The following is a 26963-nucleotide window of genomic DNA, read 5'->3' on the forward strand; positions in this document are numbered from 1 at the left end:
GCCGGGAGCCCGGCGCAGCCGTAGCGGCTCCTGCGTCCAGCCTCAGCGCTCATCATGGCGGGGGCTAGTGCGAGCGGCCGGGAGAAGCGGGCCACGGCGGCGCGACTGAAGGCGGCTCTGAGCGGCGGCGGCGGGGAGAGCGGGGCGGCGGCGGAGCTGCAGGCGCTGCTGGAGCGGGCGCTGGCCGCGGGCGGCGGGGAGGCGGCGGCCGAGGCGCTGGAGTGGTGCCGCTGGCTGCTGTCGGGTGGCGAGCCCTGGGAGGACTTCGTGCAGGCGGTGCGGGCCTACGACCCGGCCACGCTCTGCGGCCTGGTGTGGACGGCCAACTTCGTGGCCTATCGCTGCCGGACGTGCGGCATCTCGCCCTGCATGAGCCTGTGCGCCGAGTGCTTCCACCAGGGCGAGCACGCCGGGCACGACTACAACATGTTCCGGAGCCAGGCAGGGGGCGCCTGCGACTGCGGCGACGGCAACGTCATGCGGGAGGCCGGGTGAGCGGCGGGGGGTGACGGGCGGCCGGGCCTGGGCGGGCGAACGGGCCCGGGAGTGAGGAGCGTTGGAGCGGGGCCGTTGGGGCCTGTGGCTGCGGGCGTAGGGCCGACACCTGCAGTTGCTGCCCTAGTGGGTGGGCCTAGGACTGCAGGTGCGTCCTTAGGTGGCCCCTAAGGGAAGGGGTGGTACCTCTGGGGAGAGTTGTTTTTTGGAGGAGGAAGGCGATTAGGCTGGTGCAATGGTGCTAATATTTAAACACAAGGCGTAGGCAGAAATGTCATGGCTTAACTTGTGATAGGCTCTGTGACCAAGGTGCAGGTGCCGAGGCCAGAAGACCTGCCGGAATGTATTCATTTGTTTTCCCATGTAAACCCATATCCTTTCTCATGTCCAGGGAGTTAGGGAGTGCTAAGAAAGTAACCACAAAAATGGCTTTGTGGGTTTCATGCTTATTGTGTATCCGTGACTCAGTGTCAAATGTGTTCTGTGTACAAGTAAAAAAGGTACATTTTTAGACAACATTGTCAGCCCTGCAGAATTGATCTTAGTCAAGCTGGGTTCTTCTCATGCCCTGTTCCATCACCAGCAGCATAGGTTTTGCAGGTTAAATTCTTAACTCCAGTGCATAAATGTACAGGGACAGTTGCACAAACCCATTGCTTTCTGGGCTTGCTCAGGTGTAACTGGCACTGTACACAGAAATTAGTTACTAAGTTGATAATGCATAAGAAGAAATTACATTCAACTCCATATTTGCTATGTTCATTGAACAGAACCAAACAAGACAAAAGAAGTCAAAATATTGATAAAATACACAAGAGATCAGCTAAGAGCAGGCCTTGCCTTAGGGCAAGGCAAGCAAGGCAGTTGCCTTGGGGCCCGCACTGCCCGGCGCCCGGCTGCTCACTTGTTGCTCTGGCTTGGTGCAGTCACCCACAACATACCACTTTGGGCCGCACAAACTCTTTGGCCAGGCCTAGCTAAGAGTGCCATTTTAACATATGCTTTTATCAGGTTACCTTACTTTTCACTTTAAATGCTGTTCATAACTTTTAAAACTGGGAGTCACTACTCTTATATGGGTGCTGTGTGATTCACAGAACAAGAAAAGTGAGCAGATACTTTTAATTAATGCTATTCCAGTTACAGTGTTGACTAGGCCTTGATATGTAATTGTAAGAAGGAGAAGGTATGCCTTTTCAAGGAAAGAGAGCAATCAAGTAGTAGTTACACAATGGCTAATTTGTAGATATGTCTTGATCATTCAGGGGATGAAAAAGATGGTAGTGGGAAAAGCATAATTAAAAGTAAACAGCAATAACACTACTTTGGTTACTTGAATATAGAATGTGTATTAGCTGACTTCCAAATGAACACCAGTTGTTTAACCACGTTACTCAGAGTAAATACTTAGTAGAACATATTAGATAATGTTATCAAAAGCTATCCAGTCCTGTTCCACAAAATTTTCACAATAATTTTCAGAAATGTAAGGAATGTTGTAGTCTCACAGAAGAATGATAGAAAACAAAAACACTGTATCACCTTTTGGGTGAACGTGTTCCACAGCCTTTTACAAGGTCCCTCATCAAAGACTCTTATGTAAATTAAATTGTCATGGGATAAGAGGGAAGATCCTTTAATGGATGGAGAACTGGTTAAAAGACAAGAAAGAAAGGGTAGGAATAAATGGTAAATTTTCAGAATGGAGAGGAGTAACTAGTAGTTCCCCAAGAGTTAGTCCTAAGACCAATCCTATTCAACTTCTTAATAAATTATCTGGAGAAAGGGGTAAACAGTGAGGTGGCAAAGTTTGCAGACGATACTATATTGCTCAAGATAGTTAAGACCAAAGCAGACTGTGAAGAAGTTCAAAAAGTTCTCACAAAAGTAAGTGACTGGGCAACAAAATGGCAAATGAAATAACATGTGGATAAATGTAAAGTAATGCACATTGGAAAAAATAACCCCAACTATACATATAATATGATGGGGTTAATTTAACTACAACTAATCAGGAAAGAGATCTTGGAGTCATTGTGGATAATTCTCTGAAGACATTCATGCAGTGTGCAGCGGCAGTCAAAAAAGCAAACAGGATGTTGAGAATAATTAAAAAAGTGATAGAGAATAAGATGGAGAATGTCTTATTGCCCTTATATAAATCCATGGTACGCCCACATCTTGAATACTGCACACAGATGTGGTTTCCTCATCTCAAAAAAGATGTACTGCCATTAGAAAAGGTTCAGAGAGAGACAACTAAAATGATTAGGGGTTTGGAACAGGTCCCATATGAGGAAAGATTAAAGAGACTAGGACTTTTCAGCTTGGAAATGAGGAGACTGAGGGGGGATATGATAGAGGTATATAAAATCATGAGTGGTGTGGAGAAAGTGAATGAGGAAGAGTTTACTTGTTCCCATAATGTAAGAACTAGGGGCTGCCAAAGGAAATTAATGGGAAGCAGGTTTAAAACAAATAAAAGGAAGTTCTTCCTCACGCAGTGCTCAGTCAGCCTGTGGAACTCCTTGCCTGAGGAGGTTGTGAAGGCTAGGACTATAACAGGTTTTAGAAGAGAACTAGATAAATTTATGGAGGTTAAGTCCATCAATGGTAGTTAGCCATGGGTAAGGAATGGTGTCTGTAACTTCTGTTTGTCAGAGGGTGGAGATTGATGGCAGGAGAGAGATCGCTTAATCATTACCTGTTCGGTTCACTCCCTCTGGGGCACCTGGCATTGGCTACTGTCGGCAGACAGGATACTGAGCTGGATGGACCTTTGGTCTGACCTAGTATGGCCATTCTTATGTACTTCCTCACAGTTCATGTCCTCACATGGAAACCTGCACAATACCTTTAGAAGACGGGCCTGGAAACTGAGGACATGTCTACACTATCTGCTGGATCAACAGGCAGCTATCGATCCAGCAGGAATCAATTGATCACATCTAGTATTGATGTGATAAATTGACTGTTGAGTGTTCTCCTGTTGACTCCAGTACTTCTTTGCCTACGCTCTTTGTTCAGTGTCTGCCATCAACTTATTGCAGTGAAGACACTACAGTAAGTAAAGCTAAATGTTTCAGCTTCAGCTATGTCACATAGCTGAAGTTACATAATTTAGATTGATGGCCCAAGGTAGTGTAGACTAGGTCTCAAATTCTTAACTCTGCTAGACACCAAAAATCATGTACTTAATAAAGAGTGAATTTATGGTTTATTACAACAATCTATAATTCCCCTTTGTCCTATGACTGTATAGGTGCAAACTGCTTGCTTCACCTCAAATGGTCTCTTGTAACATAAATTAACTCCCTATCTGTTCCACTTTGGGTTTGAGCTGTGGCATTCAGAATACCTTTCCCAGAGCTAAAGGAAAAACTCTGAATAAACCCAAAAGTGTGTCGTATTCATCAACAGAAGTCGATCCAGTAAAAAATACTACGTCACCCACATTGTCTCAGGAATGTGAGGAAACATGTACAGTTTCCCTTTCTTCCTTTTACACCTTTTTTATTTTTTAGTTAAACAAGTCAATCTAATTCATTCTATTCTTTTTTTCTGAAGTCCTATTTAGGATTTTTTCTTATCCTGCTTGTTTATTTTTTTTAAAGTTGTCTCCTTGACTCTTTCTTTTCCAGTAGTAATTTCCATTCACCTGCTCTGTTACCTACAACTTTACTAACTATTGTCTGTCTCTCTTGTTACCTTTTCTCTTTTGCTGCTCTTGTAGTCTGTCTTCTTTACTTCCACCTTTTTCCCCTCTCCCTTTTTCTCTGAACCACTCTCCCTCTTCAGTTCCCCTCAGTTGGATGGGCGCTCTCTCTCTCTCTCTCTCTCCTTTCCTTGGTCTTAATTAGAATATTAAAACCATGAGGTCTGTGATCAAGCTGGTTTCTTGAAGCAGTCAACTATCTCTACGTAGCTGGAGTTGGCTTACCTGAAGCCGAATTTGACACTGTCTTCGCAGAGAGAAGTTGATGGGAGCAAACGTTCCCATTGACTTGCCTTTCTCCTCATGACTGTGAGAAGTACTGGTGCCACCCTTAGCATTTGATTTGGCAGATCTTAACTAGACCCGCTAAATCAAATGCCAGAAGATTGATCTCCGGCACAGCAAGTGAAGACATGGCTTTAGGTGAGAGCAGGAATAACAGATTCCTGGGTAATGGAAGGCCAGAGAAAGAGAAGACTTAATTGGCAAACCAATCAACAATCCATTTGTGATGGACACAGGGCAGAATTTTAATGGGATGTGGCCAAATTGAAAAACACCTTTAAAAATATTTTTAGAGCAGTTTCTGGGGCAGTAGCCTATCCCAAATTTCAGTTTTTATGATCAGTTTCCTATTTTATAACTACATCTCATCACTGAGGTTTTACAAAGAAGTAGTAAAATTGTCAAATCCTCAAAATAAACACACCAAAACACATACCATTTCTTGTCTCATATTTTAGTTATAGTAATCTAAGGTATTACCTATAATAACAGTTGATAGAAATAATTAAATTTAAACAAATGGGAACAAGGATTGATTGAGCTGTCACTGATGGAGTAAGAGTGATAGAGAAGTTTTTGTGTAGGGGAGGTTCCATTCAGTCCACAGAAAGCAATACAGTAGAACCTCAGCTACAAACACCAGAGCTGTGAACTGACCCTTCAACTACATACCTCATTTGGAACTGGCATTATGCAATCAGCCAGCAGCAGAGACACACAGACAAAAAACAAATCCAGTACAATACTGTGTACAATATAAAATACTAAAAAGTAAGGGGAAAGCAACATTTTTCTTCTGCATGATAAAGATTCAAAGCATAGGTGAGGTGGGAGGGACATAAAGGGAAGCAGCGGCTAACGGGGGGTACGTGACCTCTCCACATGACATCCCATAGTGATTCTTTCCCAACCCCTGTCCTCCCTGGTCTGTCCTTTCCCTATTGTGCGCGTGCCGCATGTGCTATGTTGCATCAAGTAGCAGACAGTGTAGCCAAAGAGTGTCTGCCTGGGAGAGTGTAGCCGTCCTCTTCCATGTTACCTCGCCAGAGAGAGAGGGGTTGTCTCTGTACAGCTGTGCTGCCTGGGCCAGGCAGTGTGGCCAGAAGAGGAGAGACTCTGACCCCATCTCTTCCCTTCCAGATCTGGCCCTACAAGCTGCTGTCCTCCTTGCCCCCAGTACTTGGGGAGTGTAATGTGCCCCTTTCACTGCCTTCCCTCCTCCAGGTCACCTCTGATTCAGAGCTATATTAAGTCAGTGTCCAGTGGTAAACTTTTGAAAGACCAACCATAGCATTTTGTTCAGAGTTACAAACAGCCTACATTCCTGAGGTGTTTGTAACTCTGATGTTCTGCTGCACTTGTTTTAGGAATGTTAAAATTAGATTGATCAACTAATTGAATAGTTGATGGAATATCCATTGACTATTCGATTAGTTGATAAGGGCACTTCTGCTTTGAAATGTAGCAAGAGCCCCAGTGGGGACTCTTGTACATTTCAAAGATGAAACGCAGCTGCTGCGCCCCTACCCGCTCCCACGGAGCTGGAGGGAACTGGCTTTTCAGACAGCTCCCCCTAGCACCACTTTCTCTTTTCCCCCCGTCCTTGCTTCCTCTTTCTGATAGAGGTAGCAGTGTGTGTGTGTGTGGGGGGGAAGTAACTAGTCAACTACTGTATCGACTATCTGACTAGCGTGTTGACTATCAGATAAGCTTTTGCTTATTAGATAGTCGATTAGTCGCTTACATCCCTAATTTGTGTTCATGTTTTTTCTTGAAAAGTACAAGAACAATATGTGAAGCTGAGCTGTAGATCTTCAGTTCATTAATGAATACTAGGGGGCTGTGCCGCTGGCTCGCTACGCTTGCCAACCCCGCTCCAGGGCTAGGCAGTCCTGGCTCTCCCCCCTGGCTTTTGGGCAGGACAGAGTCTGGGCCAGCCCCAGCTCCCCCCAGCCACAAGGTAAGGGCCGAGGCTACACCAGCCCTGGGTCTACCATCTTCCCCCTGCCCCAGCTGAACTAGCCCTGATTCTCCTGTATCTCCCAGGCCACCAAGGAGGGCCAAGGTTGTATCAGCCCTGGCTCTTATCCTGGATGCTGGGGGGGCAGGGCCAAGGCTTCGCCAGCCCTGACTCTCTCTGTCCAGCTGAAGGGTGGTGGGAGGGGCCTTGGCCAGTGGCTGGGCAGCCTGGGCTCCCTCCCTGAGCACTGAGGGGAGGGGGAGGCAGGATGCAGAGTGATGTGATGATGTCACTCTATCATCCCACAGGAAAATTTATACAGAAGATAAAGAAAAAACATGAAAAGAAAAAAAGAAAAAAGCACATTTTGGTCCTTAGAGGCCTGAGGCCTTGTCTAAAATTTCCTCAATTTAACTAAAGATGTGGTGCAATTTGGTGTACAGGGAAGAGGTAGACCAGAGACAGAGAGGTTAAAACTAATGTCAGAGTGTCTACATGCTAAGTTCCACTGGTTGAATTGAATTGGTTTAATGTAGCACTTTTAGTTAACTGGTGCAATTTTGTGTGTAGACTTTGTTGTTATGTAAAAAGTGCTGAGGTGTGCAAAGCTAAGGTAGCAGCTTTCAACACATGGATTCATGCAATAGTAGTGCGGTTTCTAGCTTGACATAAGGTCACCACAGCCTAGGGATCTATTAATAGCTGAGAGATTCAAATGTGGAACCTGATTACAAACTTTGTCTGCCATCTGCTTTGCTCAGAAAAAAATCGTAGTTACTGTTCATGAAAGACACAAGTATTGATCTTATATTCCTTAGTTTTTGTAATTTTATCTCCCATATTCTGAGCTTCTGTTCCAGACATGTTGTTTTAGAAGAATGCTGTATAACACAGTCTTAGCCAAGTACTTGATTTATTGTACATTGTAGTATAAATCTGCCTAGTTCATCATATAGTGCACTGTTTCTTTAAGAGCGTTAATGAAAACCCAGAGATAGCAGGCTGTGATGTAGTAAGAGTGTATATAAATGTTTTCAGAAAGGCTTGTACTGAAGATTGTATTCCATAGCAGCTACCACAATATAAAATTTTACATTGGATGTCCGTAAACAAGGAAGTTTGCATCTAGCATGACAGGTGTTGGTGTTTGAGTCAAATATCTAGCTGAGTTTTGAGTTATTGAAGATGCAGATTAAAATCTATACATTGCTGAACAAACCTTTCCATATCCACGCAATATTATGAACTCCTTTACTATATGGTATCATAGCCCCTGCATTTGTAGTTCTGAAAATACATCTTGGACATTAGAAATGATCTATACCAGGGTTTGAAAATGTACTTGGATAGCTGCATGTCAGAAGATTAACCTCACTGTCTAGAGCAAGATTTCATAATCTGTAAGAGCCAGTGACTTGCGTTCTGTGACCCACCCTCCTAAGATGTCTAACCCTGAGCAAGTGAAATTTCGTAAGTGTATCAGAAATAACTAATAATGAAGTTTTGAAAATAAAACTTTAATTATAAAAGATTTACTATAGTTTTAAACACAATCCCAACCAAGTGTTATGAATAAAGCTGTCTTGTGAATAAAAACTGTTGCATCCAAAGTTGAACTGAGGGGGGAAAAATACTTGGGTAACTTTCAGTTGACAGGCAACTGAGAGACTTTTTTTTTTTTATTACTAGTCAAGAATCAGATACAAGGGTGGAAAATGCAATGAGAGTTAGATTAACATAAACTGCCTTACATTGATCTAACTCTGTAAGCTTCTACACTAATATGTCACTCCCACTAATTTAGCTACTCCACTTAAAAAGCCATTTATCCAATCCACCTCAAAGCCAGTTTCCCCCAGCACTGTCTCTGCAGTGCTGCCTGCCCTACCCCTGTGCTGCTGCCTGTATTAGAGGCAGCAGCTCAGAGGAGGGGGGGGAAATGGGAGGCTGCTCTGGCAGCAGCCCCTGTCCGTGGTGACCCAGGCTAGCTATGGGGGAGAGGCTGCTCTGGCAGCAGCCCCTATATGTAGGGGTTCCAGTTCCCTGCTGGGACCCCACCGTGGACATGGGCTGCTGGATCCAGCGCAAGCAGGGGCTGAGCAGTCCCGGCTCAGTCCCAGCTTGCACTGGGTCCGGGACCTACCCCTACTGTGCCTCTATGGTTTAAATGTGGTTGAAACTGGACTGCCTGTGTGCCTGGCTCTTGCTACATTTAAACTGCAGCAGTGCAGGTAGCTCCTGGACCTGATGTGAACCGGGACTGAGACGGGATTGCACAGTCCTGGCTCGCGCCAAGTCCGCTGCATCTCTACGGTTAAAATGTTTTAGGAGCTGGTCTGCCTGTGTGCCCAGCTCTTACTACATTTAAACTGCAGAGTTGCAGTGAGGGTAGCTCTTGGGCCCAGCGTGAGCCAGGACTGAGGAAGCCTTCCCTTATTGACTAATCAAGTAGTCAGTAAAAACAAATTACCGACTACATTAGTGGTCATCAGCTGGTAGATCTTGGAGCCTCTGACAAGTGGTCCTGACTGGTTTGGCCAGGAAGCCATCAAGTGCTCGTACTTCAGTTGTCCCTCCGCACACTGCCATGCTGCTCCTGCCCTCTGCCTTGCAGCGGCCCGGAGGGAGTCTCCTGCTTGCTGTGTAGGAAGGAGAAGGGAGGGGGCCCTGATGCCAGGGTGTCCCTCCTCCCCCCACTTCTGTATCCTATCTCCACAAAGAGACAAGGGAATGAAGGGAGCTTGGTAATGCAAATTTCTGTCACTCTCACACAGTGTGTGTCTGTCATTCTTACAAACACACACTGTCCTTCACACTCATCTCGTAGCCCAACACCTACACGGGGAGAGCGTGTTGTTACTTCTTTTACTTCTTGGAAAGTGTGTTTTTGGTTTTTGACTGGTCTGTGCATTTCATAATTTTCATTTCTCTCTATGCTTAAATTTTATGTCTTTGAGTAGTGAGTTTTAAAATGCCTAACCTGTCTTGGCTGGAGTCATTATCCCTTTGGTAATTGCTGCTCCTGGAAGTGATTGGCATGTCCCTGCAGCCCCTAAGAGAGGCAGAGCAGGGAGTCTTCCACTAGGAATCGGTAATGGGGAACCGTGGCCAGTAGAAGCTGTGAGCTCAATGCCTATAGATGAGGGGCAGCACATGGTGCCATAGAGCCATTGCTGTACATGCCAGCTGCTTTCAGGAGTGGTGCAGGGCCAGCGCAGGAGTAAGCCTGCCTTAACCCCACTGCTCCCCCACCCAAAAGCCATCTCCGTTAAACAGTGGCCAGCCAGAGTCTGCTTCCTGAATCCCTGAACCACCTCCTACAGCAGAGGTGGGCAAAAGCCTGTCAGTGGGCCAGATCTGGCCCGCCTAGAGCTTTGATCTGGCCCGTGAGGCAGTTCCAGGCCTCTCCCCCAATGGTCGTGCCCAACCTGTGGCAAGCGTGCCGCAGGGGAAGGAGTTCAGCCTCGCCCCTCCTCCCCCGTGCAACTGCTGGAGAGGAGGCAGCGCTGGGACTGAGAGCCGTGGCCATTGCAGTGGTGCCTGTGGGCCAGCCCCGAGCTGTGTGGCTGTGGCAGCAGCGCCTCTGTGGCTGACCCCAGGCTGCATGGCCATGGCAGCAGTGCCTCTGGGGCCAGCCCTGGGCTGTGATGCCTCTGGGACGGTTTGGGGCAGTATAGCCGCAGTGTCTTCAGGGCTGGCCTCGGGCTGCAGTATCTCCTGGGCTGGCCTGTGGCCGTGGCAGCGGTGCCTCCGGGATCGACCCTGGACCGTGTGACCATGTCAGTGGTGCCTCTGGGGCTGGACCCAGGCTTCATGGCTGTGGCAGCAGAACCTCTGGCCTCTGGAGCTGGCCCTGGATCATGTGGCTGCAGCAGCAGTGCCTCCGGGGGTGGCCCCAGGCTGTGAGACCATGGCAGCAGTGCCTCTAGGGCCGGCCCCAGACTGTGGCTCCTTTGTGGCCTGTGGCTGTGGTAGCGGTGCCTCCAGGGTTGGCCTGGGGCTGCGTGGCTGTGGTAGTGGTGTCTCCTGCCTCCAGGGCTGGTCCAGGGCTGTGTGGCCATGGCAGCGGTGCCTCTGGGACTGACCTGCAGCCGTGCTGCATCCTCTGGGGCTGGCCCTGGACTGCATGGTCATGGCAGCAGTGGGGCCTCCCTTTGGGATGGCTGGGACAGTGTGCTGAAGCTGTTGCTGCAAGGCGTCACGAAGCCAGGTAAGGTTCCCCCTTCATGCCCAGAATCTACCACCCCAATCCTGTCATTTCCTTCCCCACCCAAGACCTGGCACCCCCAGCTTGCTCCTATACCCTCCCTTGTTCTTGCACCCTCTCTCCTAGCCACACACTGCACCCTCCCTTTTTCCTGCTCCCTCCACTTGGCTAGACATCCTACTCCCAGCCTGCTTCTGCACCCCATCCCTATCCTACTTTCTGGCAGCCTTGTGTCACGCACTGTACCCCTCATTTTTTGTCCTTCCCAAGAGCCTAAGGAGGTCCATAAAATCCACTAACTCCAGAACCCCAGAAAAGTAAATCTGGTCTATGAGAAGCCCTGAATCTCAGTCCCCCCTTTCCCCTCACCCCATGAGGCTGGAGCACCAGAATGAGGTGTTTCATTTGGGGCCATATCAGTGAAATTGGGGGAGGGGTTTGGAGAAGTTTTTTGCTTCTCACTCTTGTGGTCCCGAACTGATATATATATATTTTTTTGTGGGTCAGTGACCCCAGTCTCCAAAGGGGTCCCCCACCCCTGCCATAAATAAAGAAAACATTGAAACCTTTTGTGCTGGGCATAATATTTTACGTTATTTAAAATGAAGTTTGATAAACTAACATGAGAAAATTAAAATGCTTAATCTGTTTCATAATTTAAATTAAACCGTTCTTACTAGCTGCAGCTGGTTCAGAAAATAAGGTCACCGTACCCAGCAGGGTAGTTCTCCCCGCCCCTTCTGCCCAAGGCCCCGTCCCTTCTACCCAAGGTCCCTCCCCCTTTGGATCAGCCCACAGCCACTTCCAAAATTTGCAAAGTGACTCTCCTTCCAAAACGATTGCCCACCCTGTTCTACACCCGAGCTCCTGCCCAAGACGTGAGTCCCCTTGTACCCAAATGCATTCCCAGAGCTTGCACGCTGAAGCTCCTCCTGGACTCCAATACCCCACCTTGGGCTAATCCTGGAGCCCCTCCTACACTCCATATTCCTTGGCCCAAGACCAGAGCTTGCACCTCAACCCCCTACCCTAGCCTGGTGAAAGTGAGTGAAGCTGGGGGAAGAAGGGAGATGGAGTGAGCAGGGTAAGGCCTTGGAGAAGGGGCTGAGCAGGGGCAGGGCCTTAAAAGAAGAGGCAGAAAGGAAGTGGTGGCAGGGTACTTGGGTTTGAGGTAGATCTTACATTGCACTTAAACTGAAAAATTGATCTTATGGTTGAAAAGGTTGGAGACCACTGGACTACATGATTAGTGGTTACCTGCTTTTTAACATCCTTAATCTGCATTCTGATCACTTTCTCATTTGATTACCTGACGACAGTATGTCTAAGGCCACCACCTAAGAATGTGGGTGTTTTCTCAAGGTGATTGTTTACAGGCAATTTTCATATTCTGCTTATGCTTTTTTGGACTTGTGCCAGGATTTCTCACTTCTATTATCTTGTTTTTTTGTGTCTGACCCATAGTTGGCCATACATTTCTTTTTTGCTCTTATTTAAATATAGGCAGGAGCTGGTACCACCATATAATAATTGACTTTGCTTGACCGTGTCCATGATAAGACTCTGTTTACAGTTACTTGTAACATTGGCAAATTTGAACTGTGAAGACTGAAATTTTCTATGCCGAGTGTCTGGCTCAGGCTGAATATTTTTGGAAAATTTCAGGCCAAGTGGTTGAACTGCTTCTGAGAATGAAGGTAGGAAAAACAAAGTTGTGATGGGCAGATTAAAAAATTCTGAGGGCCTGTTCTTTGAAAAACTGTAGTGCCACCATGCATTTGTGCAGGGACTTGAAATTTGACAAGGCAATGCCTTTTGTGTCAGGAATATGTTGTTGTTTATCTTCCCTGTGAAAATCTATCCAAACTTTAAGTTATAAGCTTTTGAAAAATCACAGTTCAAGGCTTACTGGAGACTTCTTAAATTCCCCAAAGATTCCACCAGTACTGAGCACGCTGCAGTCCACAGCTCAGCAGAACTTTTCTTGCAGTTGCAGCTCTGGGTTGCCTCAGGCCATATGGGATTTGGTTTATACACCTGAACTGAAAGCAGAAGCTATTGTGGTCTCAATGGCCTCTCCTCCTTTGAGGCAGCAGAAAGGAAGAAGCCAGTTGATTTAAATCAGAGATCTCAAACTCCTAGCCACACTCTGCATTCCCCACAGTAGCAGGAGCCGTGGAGAAAGTGGAGCATACTGAGGGGGCATATTCGCTCTTTCTGCTGCAGCTCCTGCCGCCAAGGCGATTGCGGGGGGGGGGGGGGGCGGGGGAGGGCGGGGTAGGGGACTGCTACCACTGGGCAGTGCCAGGCCTTCTGATGATCTGCATACTCGTGGGACAGGATTCCATGGGGGAAAGAAGGCAGGGCGATAGCAGAAAGGGGTGGAGTTCGGGGCTACTAACAGACTGCTCCCCTCCCCCGTGGCAAACTGAGAATCATGGGCCAAATTGCACAGTCATTCTGGCTGGCACTGGCCCACAGGCTGGAAGTTTGAGACCCCTGACTTAAATGCAGAAGGGACAAGACCCAGACGTGCTTTGAGGGGAGTAGATAGTCACAAGAACTATCTAAAAGCATGTAAGGAGGAGGTAGTTAGGACTGGAAATTTAGGGTCAAGAGAAGACGGACTGGCTGAGCAAGGAGACTAGAACTGAGAACCAGTTGGATCAGGAGTAAGTAGCTGAAGGAGGAGTGGAGATGGATATGGTGCCCGGGAAAGGAGAAAACTGGAACTGGAGGAGCAAAACCTCTGGGACAAAAAAGGTGGGGGATGCGCTGAGATTGGATAGAGTACAGGAAGTGAGATTGGCACTGGGAATGAGTTGGGATGTGGACTGTGGTGGGGGAAGAGCCATTCAACTACAAGCTGAACAAGTGCAAAATGGTGGTTGAGCGTGCTTGTGGGCATTTAAAGGGAAAGTTTAGGAGTCTATTGACTAAGCTAGACCTCAGCAAACCTTGTGAGGTGAATCAAAGAATTCCTTTCTGAGAGCTTCATGGAGATATGCGGGGAGGACTCTTGCTCCATCTCCAGACACATTAACAACTGATTCTGGGCCCCTCCATGCTGTGTAGGCACGGAGCATGCCACACATCACACCTAATTGCCTTAACCCGCTTGTAGTGAGGAAAAAATTGTGAACTCACCAGAAGTGCCTTCCCTGGGATCAGTGCTCGACTATGACACTTCCTAGGAGGAGGGGATTGGATCCAAAGTGAAGAAGAGTTCTTCGCTTTCACTGCTTGCCAGCTGGCCATTCTCCTTATTCCCTTCTTCCACCACCACACTGTTCTTCATGCTACAGCCCTGAGTCTCTTGGGTGGACTCTACAGTCTAGCTTGGAAAGCAGGTTGTGTTCCCACCCCTAATCACATTCAGATGGTCATAGAAGCAGCATGTTTGCGATGATGCACAGACCATCTTTCACCTTTGTTTTGTGCTAGGACTGCTTCAGCAGTCCTTACATGACACTGCTGGGCATCACTGGAGTATCCTTTCTCCACCAGGTACTTTGCTATCTTTGTGCAGCTGTGACGGACCGGGCTGGGTCTGGGCACTGCTGAGAGCATCCGCTCAGGGCAAATTGCTCAAATTCGGGGCTCCTTACAGCCCCCAGACTGGAGACCTTCCCAAATAGGCCACAATCCAGTCCTACAGAGCGCTTCAGCTGCCTGCCTGGCCAGCCGGAAGCCTCACGAGCAAAACCTTCTGATACCCCAGCAATATCCGTGCCTCAGATGGCCCCTGGTCTCATACACAGGTGAGGGGTTTTAGAGCCCAATCTCACCTACGCTGAACAAGTTCTGTCCGGTTCCAAGAAACCAGCCACAGTTCCCAGGTCAATTTACCCTCTGGACCTTACTCACAAGATCACGCTGAGCCAATCCTTTAGAATCTAAAATCTAAAGGTTTATTACTCAAGAAAGAAAAGCATGAGACTGAGGTTGTTAAAGTATCATACATTACATGCATTGAATCTCCCAGTTCTTGATGCGGGCTTGCAGCAGAGATGTTATAACTGCTGGCTTAAAAGTCCTTGGTGTACATCCTATGCCAGGATGGGTCCACAGTTCTTCCCGGCTTGTGATTCCCTGCGAGGCTGCATCTGGGGTCAGGAGCAGATCTGAAGACAAAATGGAGGCTGCCACATGGCATCGTTATACCTCCTTCCTCATCTCCTCTTGGCTGCAGCAGGTCACCTGGCCCGTGGCCTATCACTGTGTCCCCTGCTGGTAGCCCTTAGGTGTCAGTCACCATTCTTGAGGTGTGTCCTCGGCCTATAGAGGGCTATTGTTCCATGGAGACATGCTCATTAGCAGGGTTCGCCAAGCGGTGGTGAGCCCTGCTCGCCAGCTGCGCGGTTCTGCGAGCTGCGCATGCGCAGATCGTGTGGTGTCGGCTGTGCCGGCTTATAATCTACTCGCCACTGGCGAGTAGATTACATGATTTGTCGAGCCCTGCTCATTAGCATGTCCATAGGCTGAGCATTCTTCATCTACTGCTCAATCCCATACATAGAAATTTCCAGTATTAACACAGAGTACATATTCATAACTCCACACACAGACATTATACAGACAAATGAAGAGCATATACAGAATCAGTAGAAGGCAAGCTTTTGTTTGACACCTTACATGGCCCTCTTTGTACCACTTTTTGGGCAACCTCCCCCCCCACGGGTGCAGCAGTAACCTGGCTGCTTCCCTTAAACTCCGGTAACGTGACAATAGCTAACAGCATATCTTTTGCTGTTTCATAGCTTGGAGAGAATAGATTCCTCTCCCCACACTTTGGTGAGGTTTAAGATCATATTGGCACTCTTCTGCACCCCAGGGAACTTGAACTCATGGTACTTGAACTCATGAAAGTGATGTCCACGTGTTCTGCTCAGGTGTGCTGCCTGCTTGGAGGTGTGCTCGGAACGCTGGCCACATGGGAAATTAAATTCAAACTTTCCCGGGGCTTTTTTGTGTTTGCTTGGAGAGCAGTAGAGGCACAAGTTCTGGTCAGAGTAGGGCACTTCCTCTTGGGGGCCAAGAACCTAATCTTTCTCAGCACTGGGTCTACATTACCGTGAATTCGACCATGCACGTTTGAAATTTGCGTCACTCCTTGCAAAAGCATCAGTACTTGAAATTAACTTCATTGGCCCTTAAAGTCGATGGAATGACCTTGGTAGTGCGGACTTTTTAGAAAATCAGCCTTATGTGGCTAAATTTGATTTAAACTCCTAGTGCAGACCAGGCCTACCACTCCAACTCTAGTCCTAATTTTGGAAGAAGGCAGGCCACCAAGATGCTGTTCCTTAGTCCTGCTTATTGAAGACTACTAGGGGGTTGTGCCCCCTGCTTGCTATGGTCGCCAACCCCCCCTCTCTCTGGCAGCTTTCACGGCCAGAGAACATGAGAGTGTGATGATGTCATTCTGTTACCCATCAGGACAATTTTATATATGTGAGAGAGAGCGAGCAAACAAACTTCTGTTATCTTAAGTGATTTATTATGGATTATTTTACACTTGTTCCCAGTTGACCTAAACTCAACCAGAATAATCCATTCTTAAACCAAGAAAGAGGAGGCTTGTACTAGTTTAACAATATGGGCTTCAATTTATACTGTAGGCTGGAGCAAGGGTTTCCATCTGGCTAGTTTTTAACTAGCTTGACTGAATTTTGTACTCAATGCTTGTTAAAAGATTTACAGTATTGGGTTCTTTTCCACTTTGGGACACATTACTGTGTTCTATACATTCATACCTTCCTAATGTGGCTGCTGGAGTTGGAGCTGGGGCTGCCGCGCATCTGCTCCCGGGCTGGGGCCACCCATGGTGCATGGTGAATCTATTATAATATGAGGGATTCTGATGATTGTTTCCTACATCTTTGCTATAATGTTTTGCTGCTTTCATTCCTCGTGTGGACGTTCCTTCATCATCAATAGGAACTCTTATCACATTCCTTGATGCCTAAAACTCACCTCTACAGTTTTAAAAAATGGAGGTAAGGGAAAATTAACAGGAGTAACATGCAAAATATTTTTACTCTAGTTTATTCAGGGATAACAAGTAGAGTTGTCAACCAATACTGAAAATTTCAGTGGGGAAAATCCTACTTGTGTGTAAAGTGTGTTTTTTTTTTTTTCCTTTCTTTTTTTAAGGGAAACTTTTTTTCACAGAAAATGTTTGTTTTGCAAAAGGCCCAGTTTTCCTTCAGAAATTGTCAACCAGCCCTGGTAAAGAACAGTTTTTAATCAGTATGGTGAGACCTATATGAGGCAGCAAGAGGGGGAGGGGTAGAAACAGGAGCCAGCTGGAGGGAGCCAGCTTAAGTGCTGAGTTCCCCCCAGCACTGTCTTTGTGGTGCCGCCTGACCCCCCCCCCCCCACTGCTGCCTCTATCAGAGCCAGGATTGGGGGGGATAAAGGAGGCTGCTGCAAAGCAGCCTCTGCCTGCGGCAGGACCGAGGCTCGCCATGGGCAGAAGCTGCTCCAGCAGTGATGGACAGGGTTGTTCACTGTGAACGGGCTGCTGGACTCAGTGCGAGCTGGAAATGAGCAGTCCCAGCTCGTACTGGTCCAGGACACTGCATGTCTGCATTTTAAATGTAGTGAAAACCTGGTGGCTCTTACTACATTTAAAATGCAGAGCCACAACACAGATGGCTCCTGGAGCTGGCATGAGCTGGGACTGCTCAGTCCTGGCTCGAGCTGCCTTCTGGAACTACCGTGCTGCGGCTCTGCAGAGCGGTCCTTATTGATTAATCATGTAGTCGATATAAATTGTCAGAGCTCAACAAACGGTTGCAAAATCCACTTGCCAGGCCCGCACCGCGCATGCGCCAGCTGCGCACTGCGCATGCGCGTGCCGCCGGTGAACGGGGCGACTGGCTGAAATCTACTCGCTATGGGTGAGTAGATACACAGATTTGTCAAGCCCTGCAAATTTGTATCCAATTGCATCTAGCTAACCACAATGTCACATCCTTAGTTTGGTCTTACCCCTGGGGATAGGGTTGCCAGGTGTCCGGTTTTGTACTGGACAGTCTGGTATTTGCACTGTCTGTCCGGTAGAAAAATTCAGAAAATACACGACATGTGCAATGTCCAGTATTTTGTGAATTTCCGGCAGGGCGCCGGAGGGAAGCCTGGCGGGGGTGGGGGAACGATTGGGAGGCAGAGCGCAATTGGCTTTGGGAGCCCTGTGGTCGTGCGCAAAAGCCAGGTGGGGTGGGGCTGGGGCTGGGGCAGGGGCCGGGGCTGGGACTCCCAGCCACCCTTCTTCCCCTCCCCCCCCCCCCCCCCCCGGCCCGGCTTTTGCACAGGACCAGAGGCTCCCAGCGCCAATCGCGGCCCGCCTCCCGGTTGGGAGCCTCTGGTTGCAAGCAGATGCCAGGCAGGGGGAGAGGCTCCCAGCCCTGCCCCACCCCGCCCGGCTTCTGCTGGCAAGTAAAGAAAGCGCCTGCCAGGGGCGTGGCTGGAAGGGCTACGGCCAGTGGCTGCATCCCCCCTCCTCGCCAGGTCTGCTTCCCGCCCCCCTTCCTCTGTCCCTCCAGCCCTACGGCCCCCAATTTCCCCCCCCCTCCCAGTTCTGCTTCCTGCCCCCTCTTCCTGCCGACTAGCCCCGCGGCCCCTGGACACCCCCTACCCCTGCCAGCCCTGCTTACCGCCCCTCTTCCTCCGGGCCCCCCCCATCCTCTCCTCCAGCCCCACAGCCCCCGATCTCCCCCCCCAGCTCTGCTTCCCGCCCCCCCTTCTCCCGTCTTGCCCCCCCAGCTCTGTTTCCTGCCCCCCTCCCAGCCAGCCCTGCCCCCCTCCCAGCTGGTTGTTCCTGCCCCGCTCCCCTGCCAAGCGTGTCCGGTTTTTTAGCGGGGTCTACCTGGCAACGCTACCCGGGGATTCTTCTGAAATAGAGGTTTGAAATGGGAAGTGCAAAGAAGTTTACTGATCAGGAGAATAGAGACAGGGAAGGACAACAGTATTTCCTTTTATCTTTGGTATGTACAGTAACTCAAAAAACCGAATAATTCTCTTCCAAATCCTCAGTTAAATGTCTCCAGTTAAAATTCGAACACCTCTGACTAATTAAATGGCTCTTTCTGATATACACTCTTAAATATGTTTATCAAAGAATTTATAGAGGTAAAATATTTACAGAGGAAAATCATGCAGCATAAGACATGAAAAAAGTAATACATTTTCCTGTCTAAAACGACTTTAATTGTGATACTAGAATGGTTTGCAATAATAGAAACTAAGCTGGAAATGACTTATCTAGTTTCTCGGTCTTCTAGTAGGGAATCTTACTTTTCAGTATTTTTTTCTATTGTCTCACTCACAGAAGATGCCTAAAAATAAAGGTAAAATTTCATCATCTTGTCTAATTTAGAAGCTAATTCTTCCTTATTCCTTGTTACAGCATTTAAGGCTATTAGCTGCAGTATTTTTGTCAGCATGGGCTGTGGATGAAGCTGCTTTTCTAGAAGACAAGCTCCCCAGCCTGTGTCCCTTCCCATACTCCACTCTTGCTATGCACAGGCCCTGTCCTATCCTATACCCTTCCCACTGTGTTCCTCTTCTGCCTGCTCACCCTTTCCAGCCAGATCCATTCTCAGAGAGTACTTATTAATGGTTCACAATCCTGCTGGAAGGGCATAACAAGTGGGATTCCGCAGGGGTCACTTTTGGCGCCGGTTCTGTTCAATATCTTCATCAATGTTAAATGAAAGAGTACGCTTATTAAGTTTGCAGATGATACCATGCTGGGAGGGGTTGCAACTACTTTGGAGGATAGGGTCATAATTCAAAGTGGACAAACTGGAGAAATGGTCTGAGGTAAATAGGATGAAGTTTAATAATGACATGCAAAGTACTCCACGTAGGAAGGAACAATCAGTTTCACACATAACGAATGGGAAGCAACTGTATAGGCAGGAGTACTGCAAAAAGGGATCTAGGGAGCATAGTGGACAGCAAGCCAAATATGAGTCAACAGTATGACACCTTTGCAAAAAAAGCAAATATGATTCTGGGATGCATTAACAGGAGTGTTGTAAGCAAGACATGAGAAGTCATTCTTCTGCTCTACTTTGCACTGATTAGGCCTCAACTGGAATATTGTGTCCATTTCTGGGTACCACATTTCAGGAAAGATGTGGAGACACTAGAGAAGGGCTATGATGGAAGGCTGAAAGAATTGGGCTTGTATAGTTTAGAAAAGAGAAGACTGAAAGGGGACATGATAACTGTTTTCAAGTATCTAAAAGGGTGTTACAAGGAGGAGGGAGAAAAACTGTTCTCCTTGGCCTCTGATAACAGGACAAGAAGCAATGGGCTTAAATTGCAGAAAGGGAGGTTTAGATTGGACATCAGGAAAAATTTCCTGTCAGGGTGGTTAAACAATGGAATAAGTTGCCTAGAGCAGGTTAGGCAGACATCTATCAAGTCTCATATAGACCAGTGGTCTCCAACCTTTTTACACCCAAGATCACTTTTTAAATGACAGAACAAGCCAAGATCTACCGCCCAACCCCTACCTTGAAGCCCCGCCCCTTTCTATTCTCCTCCTTTCCATCACTTGCTATCCCCAACCCTTATACTGTTGCTCTTTTCCCCCCAATTCTTCTGTAGGAAGAGGTTTTTCCAACACTTGGCCTGTCTAGACTGGACCAAATGTCAGAAACCCTCCCCCCCCCTTTTTTTGAAACTCCCTTATTCCTGGTGGAAAGAGGAATATAGGGGTGACCAAAAGAGCATGTTTGCTCTTCCACTAAAAAAAGTGGAAGAACGCATGCAGATGCAGAAGTGTTTTTCTGGGATATCTCCGGAATCCTGAAAAAACTCCTGCAGTTTAGCCGTACCCTTGCTGGGTTGAGACAGGATATGTAGGCTCTGGGGTGGGAATGAGGGATTTGGGTGTGGGCGTGGGTGAGAGATGCAAGCTCTGGGAGGAAATCTGGATGCAGAAGGAGATGGAAAAGAGAATGCTGGCTCGGGGAGGGGGCTCCAGGCTAGGAAGTGTTGGGGTCAGATGTAGGGTTGGGGTACTAAGCAAGCCACAGGCCTGTGGATGTGAGGGTTCAGGAATTTGGGTTGGGGCATGTGAGGGGCTCAGGGCAGGGGGTTCCAGTGTATGATAGGCTCAGAGCTAGGGTCTGGGGGAATGGAGTGCAGGAGCGTTATGATGCTGTGGCCAGATGGGGGCTTGGCCCCAATTGGGGGTTTGTTAGCCAGGCTTCATTTTTAAATAAAATACTATGTCAAACACAAAGTTTCTTCATTGTCTTTATTTATGAGAAGGGCAGGGAACCTGTTTTGAGTCAGGAAGTCACTGACCCACAGAAAAGTCAGTTGGGGCCACACAAGGGAGATGCAAAAAAACCCCTCCTCCCAACCCCCCCCCCCCCCAGGCCTCACTAATGTGGCCCCAGCTGTGCTGGTGGGACCAGGAACATGGTGCTGGGGAAGAGTGCTAGTGGGTGCTGGGGCAGGGGACAGAGTGCTGGCGTGGGGGCAGGGTTCTGCAGCAGGGCACAGGGGAGAGGGGACAGGGTTCTGCAGCAGGGGACAGGGTGCCGGTGGGGAACAGGAGAGAGGGGACAGGGTTCTGCAGCAGGGAACAGGGTGCCAGTGGTGCGCAGGGAGTCCCCTGCACCAGCCTCCTCCCAGGATTCGCTTCACGCCCCCCCCCCCTTCCCGCAGAGGAGGGAAGCCCTGTGTGCCCCTCTTCCAGGGCCAACTTCCCCTCCCACGGAGCAGGGAAGCGCCCGGGCGCACCTCCTCCGGGGCCAACTCCCCCTTCTGCGGCGCAGGGAAGCCCCAAGCCCTGGCACACGCCTCCTCTGGGGACACTCCGCTCTCCCCCGCAAATTTCGTCGTGCCACAGATCTGAGGGAGGGGAGCAGCCAGTGCACTTCCGGAACTCCCAGAAGTGGCGTGTAGCTGCAGGATTTCCGTCCACCCCACAGGAAGCCAGCACTACCTCCATTTTCGCTGGAGGTAGGTAGTGGGGCTTCTCAGGGGTGGAGAGAAATGTGGGGGGGGCCCGAACGCCTCGCGATCGACATCAACCAGTTGGTGACCATGGATAAAGACTGTTCTTGGCCCTGCCATGAGGGCAGGGGACTGGACTTGATGATCTCTCAAAGTCCCTTCCAGTTCTAGTATTCTATGATTCCATGATCTTGTTATGAAAGTCACACAAATACATGTTAATGACATTTCACTATATGTTTGTTAAAATATATTTCCAAAGATTTTTGGAATAACAAAGCGTTTTATATCTTCATAAGGTACTGAGTTTGGTGGAATATTCTCCTTAAAGCTACTTCATCAAATAGTCAGAAGCAAAAGGGAAACTCATTTGTTCAGCTGTCTGGAATAAAAGGAATGTTGTCCCTTTAAGGGCTCTCTTCAACAGCGGGAGTGAAAGGGGGGTAGGGCTGGACAGAGGACAGGAAGATTTTGGAAGCAAGTTTTTGTACTATAGCAATTAAAATTAAAATGTGCATTTTAGATAAGGGTGGCTTTTTGAAGAATTTATTGTAAAAACATGTCTGAAGATCCAAGCATTTAAGACTAAAGCTGAATACTCTGATTGTACAGCCCAGCCCGGAATATTTATGCCAGGATTTTTTAGAGATGTGATTTTTGTAATATTCAACAACAAACTAATGAAATATTTAAAGCAGATTTTAAACTAAAGTCCTTTAGACATACATAGGCAATGTCTATAATAGTGAGAAGATCAGTGCTGCAGTGGTTGATCTTCTGGCACTTGATTTAGAAGGCCTACCAAAGAACCATTAAATGGAACATGGAAGGTGCCCCTGTTGAGGTGAGGAATAAGAGAAGTTGACTGGAGTGTTTGCTCTCATCAACCTCCCGCTCTGAAGCCAGCGTGAAAGATTAAATTAAGGTACAGTGACTCCAGCAATGCAATTAACCTAGCTGGAATTGCGTATCTTAATTTGAACTTCTGGGTAAGTATGGACAAGGCCATAGTAATGCATACCTGATTTTGTCAGTAAATTCAGGATTGGCACATGCCTGTTAAATGGTTTCATTACCACTTAATGGCTCTTTCACAGGTTCAGTGTTATGCTAATAGGTTTGGCAAGCAGGAAGGCTTTTCATTTTTAGTTAACAGAGCCACTTCCAGAGGAGAGTCACCAGGCTGCAAGCTGTACCAGCCTGGTGTGGACGCCTTCCGGAATGGTCAGAATAGGGATAGGAAGAAGAGGAGGAGAAGTTGAGTACTAAGACCCAGGGAAAACATTGCCTCCCCTTGCCTCTTATATTCACCACCCATGCTTACTCATTCCAGAGGTTGGAACTCTTGGACTAGTGTCCCGGTATTCTCAGTGGATGGTCCGATATGTGGAATGTGCTTCCTTGTCTAGTGTATCAGAACACAATCTTGACTGTCTTCAGGGTGTTCTGGAATGTGTGACTGTTTATTCAGGCATCTACTTTTTACTTAACTGATGCTCTAGCCATGGGACTCTTACAGTAATATGGGAGAGTTGATTATGGAATAGACAATTTTGTTGTTTTCCCAGTGAGTCTATTGTACGTGTAACCCATTGGTGAATGTATATTATAAATCCAGCTCTGTACAAATTAAAAGATTATATGAATAGTTACAGAGTCATGGTTCTAGCTGTAGCAGCTCATGCTTTTAGTCCTGGGAATTCCTGGCTCAGTTTAGAGTGTTGGCCAACACACGCACACATTTAAAAAACAAAACATATTCTGTGACAGATCAGAGTATAGGACCAATATCTCAAGATTTGGAGTTTGACATGGTGGCAGAAAAGTTTTAGAATTTGGGTAAAAGAAATGTCTTTGGAATTAGTACTATAAGTGCAAAGGCTTCTTTAATTTGTTTTGTTTTTGAAATCAGGTTGACATGTTTAATGTGCATTCTAGGCTATATTGGGTTAGTTTCAGTTTTTGTCCTAATTTTTGTAAAGAACAATGGACTGTGCTAGATATAACTAAGGACCACGCCTAATGCTCTTGGAGCAAGAACCTAATGTGATATTTACTGGCTCCTAATTTCGTGCTGTTATTTAAGACAGTGGTCTTAAGCTATAAAACATCTGGGCTGGGAACTGGGTCCACCCTGCTTTTTATATTCCTAGCTGACACATTTAGATCGCAGAATAACTTTCTTTTGATTAAAGGGCAAGTTTCTGGCCCTCAGAGGTGCAAAGATAACTTTGAAAACATGAACTGAATGTAAACTGGTGTGGCATGGTTTTAGGGCTTGTCTACATTTAAAATACTGCAGCGGTGCAAGTTGTCCTGATGCAGCTACACCGCTGTAGTGCTTCCCTGAAAACCAGGAGTTCTCTAATTGGGAGTTGTGATCAATGTTCCCTCTAAGCTTTTCTATCCATATGCGGAATAAATTTTGTTATGTGCACCAAGGAATGGGCAGATGTGCACCACCAATAGAAATGCATGCTGCTTGCTCTAGGCCTTGTTGGCACTCTGCTAATCAGCTGGGAGGCATTTAGTCATGAGCTGTCAGCTTCATCCCAAACTCTGCTCGACCTCCAGCATTTATAATAGTGTTAAATATAAAAAAATGTGTTTTTTAATAAGGCGAGTTACACTAAGAAGCTTGCTGTGAGCAAGAGGTCACCAATACAAAAGATTGAGAACCACTGGTGAAGACACTACATAGGCCAACAGGAAGACTTCTCCTATTGGCATAGCTACCACCTCTCCAGAAAGTGGGGAACTCTCCTTGGGTATGTCTACACTACCACCCTAGTTCGAACTAGGGTGGCTAATGTAGGCAACCGAAGTTGCAAATGAAGCCCGGGATTTAAGTATCCCGGGCTTCATTTGCATCTTACCGGGCGCCGCCATTTTTAAAGCCCCGGTAGTTCGGACTCCGTGCCCGCGGCTACATGCGGCACGGAGTAGGTAGTTCGGATTAGGCTCTCTAATCCGAACTAGCGGTACTCCTCGTTCCACAAGGCCTAATCCGAACTACTTACTCAGTGGATTTTAGGTTATTATGCCTGTGCCCTAAAGAATTCTACGGTTGTGCCATCTGCCGGGCTTCCCAACAAGGACAAGAGGAGTTGCTTTTATTTAGCAAATAGCAGATGTACCCAGCATTGCTCGGACTTTTAATTGAACTAATTTTTAAAAAAATAAATGAAAAATGTACAAGTTTTATTTCAATGATTGTATTTTTTGAAAATGAAGGAAAATGAAGGTTGGAGTCAAAGTTCGGGGGTGAGGATGGTCAGGGCGTGGGGGTGGGTGGCTTAGGGCAGAGGGTTGGCAGGAGGTGGGGGGGCTCAGGGCAGGGAGAGGGAAGTGACAGGACTCGGCAGGGGGAAAGGGGTATAGAAGTCAAGGCAGCTTGGAGGTGCAGGACTCGAGGGAGGGGCCTCAGGTCATGGGTCTGGGATGTGGGGGGATTCTGGAGCTGCTTGTGGTGGTGAGGGTCATGGTGCTCCAGTGGCAACTTCTCCCAGGGGGCTAGGACAGAGCTACTCTGCCATTGGGTCCCCCCACAGTTGTTCCACCTACGGCCTGCAAGCTGTTTGGAGGGGGGGGGACAAGGCTCTGAGGCTGCCTCCCTCTCCAGTGGTACCCCCTGCAGCCTGCAGACAGTCAGGGATTAGGGGGGTCGACTTACCCTTCAGGAGGCTGTCCTACCTTTCAGCATCCCACTCCCTATGGCCTGCAGACTATGTGGGCAGGCGAGGATCCAGGGGCTGCCCCTGGTCTCCAGCAGCCCCCTTGTGGCTTTTGGGCTAGCGGGGTGGGGTGGGGGAGGGAAGGAGCCATGCTCTGGGGGCTGCCCTTTCTTCCAGCAGCTACCCCCTGCAGCTTGTCAGGAGGGATGACAAGGCTCAAGTAACTGCCCCTTCTGCAGTGCCCCCTCCCCAGCTTGCAGGCTATCTGGGGGAGGCAAGGCTCTGGGGGCTGCCCCTGGCCTCCAGTTTCTTCCCCCCCATAGCCTGCAGGCTCTCCATGGTGGGGGGTGAGGCTCTAGGGGCTGCGTTTGGCCTCTAGGCCTCCCCTCCATGGCCTGCAGGCTCTCCATTGGGTGGGGCAGGCTCCAGGTTTGGGACAAGGGGCTCCTTACTGGTATGTTGACAGTCAAGATGGTGGAGCCCCAGCCCTACTGGCCACTCTCTTGGTGCAACAGCTGCCCCCAGTGACCACTCGCAGTATCACATTCCTCCTCTATCCCCTTCCTTTCCATGTTATGGAAGCCGGTTTCATTCCCAGCACTTCGTGTTTTCCAGGCACAACCAAACCCTGACCTTGGTTTAAGTTAAGGTAAGAGGGAGCTGCATACCAAATTTGACGGTCCTAGCTCTTACAATTTAGGAGGAGTTCTTGAACAAGCAAATTCACAGACAGACACACTCTAAACTAGATAGTGGGGATGTTAAATTTAGATTAATCAACTAATTGAATAGTCAACGCAGTTTGTATTGACTATTCAATTAGTCAATAAGGGGGCCTCCACCTTTGAAGTGTAACAACAGCTCCAGGGCGAAAGTTCAAAGGTGAAAGTTCTGCGGGGAGCATGGGGCCAGCTGGGGACTCAAGCAGTCCCTGTTGGCCCCATACTCCCCACGGTGTTTCAAAGGGTCTTCTCGGGCTCCGCACAGCGCTGCTGCTTTGAAGCACCCCTTTCTCTCCCCCCGCTTGATGACTCTTTGTAATAGAAGCAGTAAGGGTGGGGGAAGTGACTAGTCGACTAGTGTGTTGACTATCCAGTAAGCATTTACCTATTGGATAGTTGACTACTCATTCACATCCCTAATATATATATAGATATGAATAGGTAAGTTGATGCAGGATAAACCTATTATTCATTTATAGAAATTTCTGAATTTCTGCACAGTTAAAGATAGGGCCTGTGAATGTCAGAAGTCTGCTTCTATCAATAAGGGTTTAAAGGATTAGTTCCTCTCTTTGTGACAGTGATTCACATATTTCACAGATGGATGTAAGTGGAGGTGTGTAGTTAAATTTTTTTTTCTTCCAATTAAATTATTTAAAGGTTACAGGGAGGTAGGAGATGAGAGATATTTATGATTCCCCTCCTCCCTTGAATTACATCTGCAAATTAATGAACTAAAATAACATCAAGACTCAGAGTGAGATCCTGTGCTATGCCTTTCAAAGATCGAGAGGCCAGGTGGAAATGTGGGGTACGGTAGCTTTAGAATGTAAGAACGGCCATACTGGGTCAGACCAATGGTCCATCCAGCCCAGTATCCTGACTGCTGACAGTGGCCAATACCAGATACCAGGGAAGG

The 26963-nt window shown here is 47.8% G+C and overlaps 1 protein-coding gene across 5 annotated transcripts in view; it reads left to right on the forward strand.

The window, feature by feature from the left end:
• UBR3 (ubiquitin protein ligase E3 component n-recognin 3) overlaps window positions 1-26963 on the forward strand; it is a 242138-nt gene that overhangs the window by 324 nt on the left and 214851 nt on the right. For 4 of the 5 annotated variants that reach the window (XM_075933589.1, XM_075933590.1, XM_075933591.1 and 1 more), the window contains exon 1: window positions 55-491. The exons of the other annotated variant lie outside the window; for it this stretch is intronic. In XM_075933589.1, coding sequence (XP_075789704.1) covers window positions 55-491 — 437 coding nt within the window. Of the gene's footprint in view, window positions 1-54; window positions 492-26963 lie in introns of those variants that run through there. 5 annotated transcript variants of the gene reach the window in all.

This window comes from Pelodiscus sinensis, chromosome 7, assembly GCF_049634645.1.
Source record: "Pelodiscus sinensis isolate JC-2024 chromosome 7, ASM4963464v1, whole genome shotgun sequence".
In the NCBI taxonomy this organism is placed as follows: Eukaryota; Metazoa; Chordata; order Testudines; family Trionychidae; genus Pelodiscus; species Pelodiscus sinensis.